Source organism: Bubalus bubalis, chromosome 14, assembly GCF_019923935.1.
Source record: "Bubalus bubalis isolate 160015118507 breed Murrah chromosome 14, NDDB_SH_1, whole genome shotgun sequence".
NCBI classification, from domain to species: domain Eukaryota; kingdom Metazoa; phylum Chordata; class Mammalia; order Artiodactyla; family Bovidae; genus Bubalus; species Bubalus bubalis.
In genome coordinates this window covers 22,687,349-22,696,760 of record NC_059170.1, presented here as the reverse complement: position 1 = coordinate 22,696,760, position 9,412 = coordinate 22,687,349, and the positions used below count along the sequence as shown (strand labels likewise).

Here is a 9,412-nt window from a genome sequence, read left to right as displayed (position 1 = left end):
CTGAAAAGGTTTTTTTTTTCCTTTAGAATTCATAAATTATGTTTTTCAATCTCTCATAGACATATCTGTAAAGGAGAAAGTTTCAAATTTTTATTTCCTTTTGTAAGTCGCTTCTTCCCATAATATCATGACTACTTTCTGGCCAAAATGGAAAGTTTCCACATTTTTGTCTTAGATATTTTGGAACATCTTTCCCCTAGAATAAAGCAGGAAAATTGATGATTGATAGGGCCCACATGGGGTCTCATTGATAATATGGCTCATTATGTCAATCTTGCAAACAAAGAATAAATCACAGTGATCTGTGAAACTGACCAAATTGCCCAAATGGCATCCTGTTATCTCAATGGCGCCTATCTTTCAAAGCTGCAAGACCACCAGATTCCAGACCTCCAGCTACGTGACCGTCCCTTCAGATAATTTTTCATTGGTGGGGTATAAGAAGGACTCTGTCAGAAAAGGAAAACACTGGTTCTCTTAAGAGCCAGTCACCCTCTCTTTTCCCACTAATAAATTTCCTTTTCTTGCCTGACTGCCCAGCTCCCTCTCTTTTTCTCTGCACTTGCCTTACAGTGATTAGAGGTAGTAATCTAATCACCAATTCTGAATTATACCAAGTGATATCACAGTGGTTTAAAATAAGCTAAAACAGTGGTGGAACTTTCTGCTTGATCATTTGAGTGAGGACCACATAGAGTGGAGTCAATCCTGGAAAACAGTAGACATGATTTTTCTCAGGTATAGGCAATAAGGGTTAACAGACAGGTAAAAAAAATAGTCAAACTCAATTCCTACCTGAAATACAAATGTTCTCTGAGCTCAGGTGTGGAACCATGGAATCTATGGACCCAGAAGGGAGATACGGAGGAGGATCTAAAAGCAAGGAAGACCATGTGGGAATTCAGTCCACATTCTGTACTCCTCCTCCACTTTCCTTAGGGTCTTACAAACTATGCCAAATGGTTGCACAAGAATGACCAGACTCAAAAAGTCAAAATATGTATTTGCCATTTATTAGAAATGTTTTTCAGGAAGGAAGGAGAAACATGCCCATTAGCCAGGGACAGAAAATTACTTCACACACTTTTTAATGGTTTGTACATGGTGGCTTGAGATGAATTGTGAGGGATCAAAAGTGACTCTCAAGTTTCTGAACTGAACAACAGAAGGGATTGTAGATTCCAATTACTGAAGAAAAAAGACAAAAGAAAAGCCAGGCAAACAGATTCAGAATTCAGTTTAGGACGTTTTGAGTCTGAAATGATTGAGAAATCTAAGAGAACAAAATAAATATGTAATTTAATACATAAGTCTAGACTTCAGAGATGTCTGAGTTGAACATATAAATGCAGAACTTGTCCAAGATCCCACAGCTTCTGAGCAGTGATGGGGAACAAGGGACAAACCCTTCTGACTTTAAATTCATGTTTCTTTCATTAATATATGTAGAAACCAGAGAAATGGGAATCTGGGCTTTAAACCTAGAATTGCACAACAATTTTCCCTCTACAAATATTGTAGAAAGTAGAAAGTCTAAATATATTGTATTTCAAGTACATGCTAAACCCAAGACCAACACTCTCTTCCAAATAATAAAACTTGTTTTTAATCAATCTATTTATACCAAAAATTTTCTGCATCCCTTCTTGAAATCTGGTTCTGCTAAGCCTCTATCCATTCTTACAAACATGTCTAAATGTCATTGAATCTCAAAGATAGAAACATTTTTGAATTTTTCTATCGACTTCTAGGTCCCATAAAAATTAAAAATTCAGCTGTATAAAATGGTCATTTAGTGAGTATATGGACTTTGATCCATTGGTTTGGGCTGGGATTGTCATTTGTCTAATAATGAGAAATACAGGTAAAGTGTTTATGGTAAAAAAGAGAGAAAGTAGGCAAGATGGCAATGTATTATGGGGCAGATAGTGGAAGAAGAAACCTCCAACAATGGCCAAAAGAACACCCAGAAGTCAGAAGCTAAGGCTAACAAGGGTTTCAAGGAAGGATTAAGGGCAATGCAGTGAAAGCATATCTAGAGGCAAAGTAAACAGTAAAACCTTAAAAATATTAAAGTTTTTCAACAAGAACGGCTTTGGTGAGAAAAACCAGTGCCATTCCAGTGATGTGATAAGCATAAAAGCCTAATTACTCTCAGCTGAGGTGAAGCTAGGAATTTGGAGCTTAGAGAACTTAGTTGAGAACACTTGTTCTAGAAGTTTAGATTCAAAAAAGAAACAAAGCCAGTGCTCTGGGATAACCTAGAGGGATAGGGTGGGGAGGGATGTGGGAGGGGGTTCAGGATGGGAGGACACATGTATACCTATGGCCATTCATGTTGACGTTTGGCAGAAACCATCACAATATTGTGAAGTAATTATGCTCCAATTAAAAAAAAGAAAACAGAAATGAGATGAGACACCCAAAGAAGATTAGTATACCAAACACAATGAAAATGCCATAGCATGTCAAATATTTGTGACTAAGTTTAGAATGGGAAAACAATATTCCTCAGTTCTCAAGAATGAAAAGATCTTAAAGGTCATCAAATAAAATGTTCATCCCAAATCCGTCTCTAATGCTACAACTACCTTCATCTCTGCCCCACAACCAGAAATTTTCCTCCAGCCTCAAAATTGGAAAAGTGCCCAGGGACAAGCTTGCTTAGTCCACTTTCCAACCGCTTTACCACTTATAGAATTTTGTCCTAATTTGTTCAAAGGATTCCTACACTCAATTCTAACCATCCATTTGCCTGATTCTGGTTTTCCTGAAGACATCATGTAATACCAGACATAACAGGATATTCCTAAAGTGTTTACTTGGGGGACTCAGTGATCTCCCCTACATGCTCACTGGATCATCCAGACTCAATCCAGTTTTTATCATCCCTCTTGCAATCTCTAGAACAAGTCATAACCTTCCTCGTGGTACCAAAGAAGACCAGAAATGTGGTCCCCTCCCTTCTTCAATATCTACCGAGCCACCCTAGCATCCTATTTGCTTCTTGGGTCAGTGCCCTTTCCTACACCACATGTCTCCCCAGCCCCCAGCCCAATCTTCCCCTGTCCAGTAATGACTGCTCACACATAAGAGACACACACATGAGATGCATTTTTATGGGAAGCGTGTTCCAGACGGGAGAAGAACTAGGCCGGGGAGGGGGGGGTGGGTAAAGCTGGTGACATTCAAATCTGAGAATAGTTTGAAAGCATTGTAACTGACAAACTGGAGTTGGAGTTAGACTCCTGCTTCACATGGTTTGCACTTGGCACTTTCACAAAAAATTTTAGGCAGCACTTTTCGTGATTTAGACAGGTTAAGTATTGAAGTTCATATTTTGTGCAGGCATTTCGGCATGTGCCTTGGTGAAGCTGGCATGGATTCCAAGACTCTTCTTGGCTCTTGCCATAATAGGGTCTGAACAGGCCACCTGGGAAAAACACAGCCATATTAATTTCTATGCAGCAGTGGTAATAATAGGAGTAGAGAGGCGTAATTTAAAGACAAGACCTACAAATATTAAGAGCATAGGATATGGAGTCAAAACCATCTCAGTTCAAATCTGGACTCTTTCATTGTGGCTTTTCATCCTCCAGAAAGGTTACCTCCATTTTCTGGCTCATGCTTGCATCATCTTCATAATGGGCATAGTAACAGAGCCAACTTATTAATAATTTTATGATGAATAAATTAACATACATCATATGCCCAGAAAACTATCAGGCACATAATAAGAAGGAATTAAACATTAGGTAGTGTGGTTGATATGAAAGCCTTTTCTTGAGGGTCCAAGATTTCAAGACTGCCACTGGGAGCATGTATTGGACATGTTTTCAAGTGCTCATTTGGATGTATATTCCTCACATACAGGTCTCATCAGAGTTAACCAGCACCTACTTTGAGACAAAGAACACTTATTTGAGCAGCTGCACACCTTTGTAGTCTGAAACATTTGAGCAAATATATACAATACATGTCTCTCTTTGTACTTTGGCCCCACAGAAATAGATACTGTATGTAATGAGCAGCACACACACAGAGGCACACTTGCACAATTCATTTTACTCACACATCCACATTCACACATAAATTGAGCATATATGTACACATGTATATGTACACACGTGTATACACATGAGCATCTATCACACACTTTGCACATATGGCTAAAGCCCATTTGTGAATAGTGATAGCTATGTATTAGTCATTGAGATATGTGCATGTGTATATAGGCTCTTCAGCTGAGAAAGTTCTTGACACTTTGTCAGCATTCTGTAAATATAAGTCATGAAGTGGTATTAGGGCTTCCCTGGTGGCTCACACAGTAAAGAATCCGCCCGCAATGTGGGAGACCTGGGTTCCATCCCTGGCTTGGGAAGATCCCCTGGAGAAGGGAATGGCTACCCACTTCAGTGTTCTGGCCTGGAGAATTCCATGGACTGTATAGCATGGGGTCACAAAGAGTCAGACCCAGCTGAGTGACTTTCAGAATTAGTTACCTGTTGGATCTTCCAAGGACAAAGGAACTGCTAGAAAGAAAATAATACTAACAATCACGACCATATATGTTCAGCATCTAAAATATATCAAGCATTTTGAAAATCACATTTCACTGAACCCTCATCAAACCTTCTGTTTTCTCCATCATTTAGATGAAGACATTGAGGCTCAAAGAGAGCATTGTTCTGTCCACATTTCCATAGCTTATACTTCAATTTTGGGTCTACACAATAGACTATGTTCTTTCTTCTCTGTATCACATTCATGGTGTTAGTCGCTCAGTCATGTCCAACTCTTTACAACCCCATGGACTATAGCTTGCCAGGCTCCTCTATCCATGGAATTCTCCAGGCAAGAATACTAGAGTGAGTAGCCATTCCCTTCTCCAGGGGATCTTCCCAACTCAGGGATCAAACCTGTGTCTCCTGAATTGCAGGCAGATTCTTCACCACTGAGCCATCAGGGAAGCCTCCAATTTCTGGTCTACATGATAGACCATGCTCTTCCTTCTCTGTATTACATTGCCTCTTTTATAATAGGATCTCTAGGAGAGGGTAGCATCTTCCTGCATGACATTTGCAGGCAGAAGGCCTTCCACAGCTTTCAACAGATAGTTCAAAATCCATAGCTTAGCATTCAAGGACTTTTGCAACCATTCACCTATCCTCTTCCACATCAGCTTATCAGCACTCACTGTGCACCAAGGCACACATTCAGTGCTATGCATGCAGAGGTCTCCAAATGCCCACCCACATTAATAAAAATCGGGAAAAGCAAGTTTGATGTTATTTCCTGCAAAGAAAAAGTTTCTTATTAATTTTTTGACAAGAAAAAGTAAAAATTTCCAGGTATAGGTGATGTAAGAGAATGGAAGGGGAAGGAAGGAAGAAAAATGCCTCAGTGGCAGATTTCCCATAGCATTGGGGTGCTGGCATATGTATAAACTGCACCAGAAATGGGCACTTCAACCCAGAGAAGGCACTCAGTTGCTGCTACGTCAGCCAGCTTGTTGGTTAACCAGAGGAAGGAGATAAAAAATGGCCCCCCTTCATCCATGCTCCAGCGTTATGGTACCAATGTATTTCCTACAGTGGCCCTCACACTCATCATGAAATCTCTCTTTTGGCACATCCTACTTATAGGAGGAAAGGCGCTTTTGGGGTTCTTTCCAGTTACATCTACCCTCTTTTGTCCAACATCTGAACTGGAGGACTTCCTGCTTCTCCCAAATCCATTGGATAGAAGGCAAGACACTCAAGATCTTCTCTTTCTAGTCACCAGAGAGTGGATAGGGACATAGATATCAAGAAGATCAGGCAAGCCGATGTTTCCTATGAAAATCAGGTCAAGGCAGCCCCAGGAGAATTCTACTTGTTGTTCAGTCACCCAGTTGTGTCTGACTCTTTTTGACCCTATGGACTGCAGCACACCAGGCTTCTCTGTTCTTCACTTTCTCCTGGAGCTTGCACAAACTCAAGTCCATTATAGCTTCTCACTCCTTCAGCTGTTCTGACTCTGTATTGCCCTGCAGCATAACACTCACGTCAAGTTAATGTCACTGTTGATGATCCTTCCATCTTCAAATTGAAGTCAGAAGAGACCTGGTCTTAAATGCCAGCATTGTCCCTGACCTCTGGAGCTCTAGCCTGAGTCTCCCCATGAAAGAAATGGGAACAGAAGAGTTTACACCTGATCAAGAAATTTCAACTGCGTTTGTGCAGAAGGAGGTTAATTAGATGTGTCATACTTTGTAATAACCTAGAGTTTCCCAGAAAACACTCTTAAGGGCTCTTCCTTAAGTGAGGGACACAACCCTGCATTCACCCATAGATGTTTCCCAGCTCATTTTCCTACACTGGACTTGTTTTAAGAGCAAGTTAAATATTATAAATTTAAAAAACACCACTTATGTTCCTAACTCTTCTGAAGAACTCCATCCAGAGTTAGAATCAATATGATAAATGATTTCTCTGCCGTGTGTGCTCCCTAAACATGATTCTCTTCCATCCGCCTTCTGATGTTCTTCCTACTAATACATATTTTTTAGACATAAGTCATTTATATGTCCATTCACTGAGTAAACATTCATCAGGATCTACTCTGTACAAAGCACTCAGATAAATACCAATAATACAGAATTTTAAAACAGAGTCCTAGCTTTCACAAAGTTCAATTTCAGATGCATATGTTTGGGGGTGATGAAAGGAAAACATGACTTTGATTATTCCAGAAAAGTTTGTACAGAACTGTTCCTGCCCATTAATTCTGCCAGGTGAAAGTATTAAACAGTTAAAGAAACAACGCTATGTACAACTTTTGAAGCATAGAGTCCTGTCTTCCAGGCTGTCTTCCTTCCTTCCTTTTTTGTTGCTTTTTGGGGGGCAAACCCACCTGTGGTTTCTATTACAACATGGAAACTGAGCTTTAACAAACATGAGAAGAAGTGTATTTCAAGTAGGTAGGATGAAACAGGATGGGAACAAGGGGTAGGTAAGTGAGAAGCAGGAAAAACAGGGGGAAGGGAAGGAGAGGGGGGAAAGAGAAAGGAGAGGGAGGAAAAGAGGAAGAGGAGAAAACACTAAACACATTGACTCTGAATTCAATCCCAAGAAAGGAGAGACAGCCTTGGTATTCTATAGGGTTGGGTTGAGACTACTGCTTTGTCTCTCTGTACCGTCCAGAGTTTTACGGGAGAGCCTTGAAGACATTCCAACCTCCTGATTTCATTTATCCCCTCACTGCCTACAGTTATATCTACTGTTCTTCAGTGCCCCTGAAAAATCATAAGCAAGAAACTTTTTAAAAAAGAGTTTGAAAATATTACTGCCTATTTTCCATCCAGCATCTGCCCTCCCCATTTAAACAGATGCAGCTCTGCTGTGATAAATTTGACTGTCTTACTCAACTTTATCCATTGCCAAATTCAGGCTAAGCCAACCTCTTCCTAGATAAAGCCTGCATACACTCTGCTTGAATAACACACCTACATGAACCAAACACTTACCTAAAACTCCCAGCCCTGTCTCTTCTGAATACTGATCTAAGGTTCAGTTATAAAACTTTACACAAACATAACACTGGCCAAGCCATTCAACCCCAATTCACAGTGTCAATCCAAAATATAGCTCAACTATGAACTTCACTCTACCCTAGCTCCCAGTTCTACCCAACTTCATCCCAGCTCAAAAAATAATAATAAAACCACAAAAAAACACCATTCCTTCTCCAGACTACAGCAAAATATTAGTCCAGCCCAATTCATTTATAGAATTTATAGAATTGCTCACCCCCTGCTGATCCCCACTTATTTTTTTAATATTCCTCTATCTCTAAGGTCACATACTATCCCCACTACAATGCACTCTCCAAACTCCAAATTATCATTGATTCCTCCTATAGCTCCCCAACTTGGATCTAATCTCTCACACTAAATCCATGAATCAGACTTCCATCTCAATTACAGCATTATCTGAAATGCTTTGTTCGACACTTCACTATCCCAGGAACAACAAGAACAACAATCTTAAATTTGTTTTGGCAGAACAAAACCAGGGCGATCTTGACATGAGATGAATCTTGGGAGTAACCTTCTAAACCTGAGACCAGAAAAGGCTTTAGGTAGTGCCTACTATATGTGAGTAGGAGTCATCTCAGAAGTTACCAAGAAACCAACAGCACTAGCAAGACCCCAGAACCTTTGAGAGAGGTCTGAGTTACCTGGAGTCTTATGAACCAAGATCAGAAGGATGGAAATGGTCATTAAACAAGGCTTCATGACTGATATATCCAGAGAGAATGGAGGGTTGTGTTGCAGGGGACTGAATAGATATCATTGCAGTAGGACAAGGCTCTCCCTTTATTAGTTTTGGAAATGAGCCAGGTTTGTGTTCAGTGAACTAAAAGAGATGAGACATACCTGGGGTTAGCCAGGCAGAAGGATAACGCATATCCCATGTCTAGGCTGGGCACTCTGTGTAAACGTGGAAGATTTGCCAGCAGCACCCACATCAAAGTGGGATTTCCTTCTCAGTCAGAAAAAATAAAGGCAAATGAGAACCAGCTGGCATTTTGTGTGAGATAAATTAAAATGAATGAATGAGTCAATTAAACAAGCAATCAATGAGAAAATTGACACATCACTCTAAGAAATAAAGATTCCTTTTTTAAACATATGTCGTTATTTTCTTAATAGTAGTATGTCCCCCTCTATCAGTTATACTTACTGTATACCCAATCCTATACTAGGCATCATGGAAGAAGAAGGAAGGAAAATGAAGAAAGAAAAGATGGAGAGGAAAAATTGAACGGGAAGTGTACATGGATGAAGAAAGGAAGAGAAATGAGGCAAAAATAATGAGGCATATTTACCATGAATCTACCATGTGCCAGTTTCTATACAAAATACCATGGTATAGATATGAACACTTACTACAACACTATGAAGTTAGATAGCATTTTCCACTTCACAGATGAGGACAAGAAAATTTGAAAAGATGTTGTAAGATCCCAAGACCGCATATCTAACACAGCATAGAGTCTAGAAACAATATCTGCTTTTGAAATTCTGAATCTGTGAGTGGAAGGGCAGAAAATGAGAAATAAAGCAAAAGCATATGCAAGTTGCTAAAGACAGAGACTAATCGCTGTTTTAGACAATACAAATTTAGTTTGAGGAATTCAACGCTCTTCCCTTAAGAAATGGGAATGAAAGGGTTTTCTAGAGGAGGTCACATTGACTTTTTACTCCAATGTGTCATGTGGAAGATGAATAGATAAAGTCTAGTGTTTTGAACAAAAGCTTAGAAATAAGGGAAAATGTTCTTTGAAAAGCCTAGGATAGGATTTCCACAGCTTGACATGAAAAGGCAAATGAAACTGGACTAACCCTCCCCAAAGCAAATGGAATTGT

The 9,412-nt window shown here is 39.8% G+C and overlaps 1 protein-coding gene across 1 annotated transcript; it reads right to left on the bottom strand.

Moving 5' to 3' along the window:
- Nucleotides 1–3,139: 3,139 nt before the first annotated feature.
- On the bottom strand, nucleotides 3,140–8,457 carry DEFB116 (defensin beta 116). Its single transcript, XM_025264610.2, has 3 exons — nucleotides 8,420–8,457; nucleotides 8,221–8,321; nucleotides 3,140–3,433 (listed from the first exon to the last, which is right to left on the bottom strand). Exons 1-3 carry the CDS (start codon nucleotides 8,455–8,457, stop codon nucleotides 3,189–3,191), a joined length of 384 nt encoding a protein of 127 aa, XP_025120395.2. The 3' UTR covers nucleotides 3,140–3,188.
- Nucleotides 8,458–9,412: the final 955 nt, after the last annotated feature.

Coding starts and splice junctions, on each gene's coding strand:
- DEFB116 (XM_025264610.2), bottom strand. CDS start 8,457: ATGGGATATGCGTTATCCTTCTGCCTGGCTAACCCCAG. Junction 8,322..8,419: donor TTCTGCCTGGCTAACCCCAG/GTATGTCTCATC, acceptor ATATCTATTCAG/TCCCCTGCAACACAACCCTC. Junction 3,434..8,220: donor CTTGGTTCATAAGACTCCAG/GTAACTCAGACC, acceptor TGTTTTTCCCAG/GTGGCCTGTTCAGACCCTAT.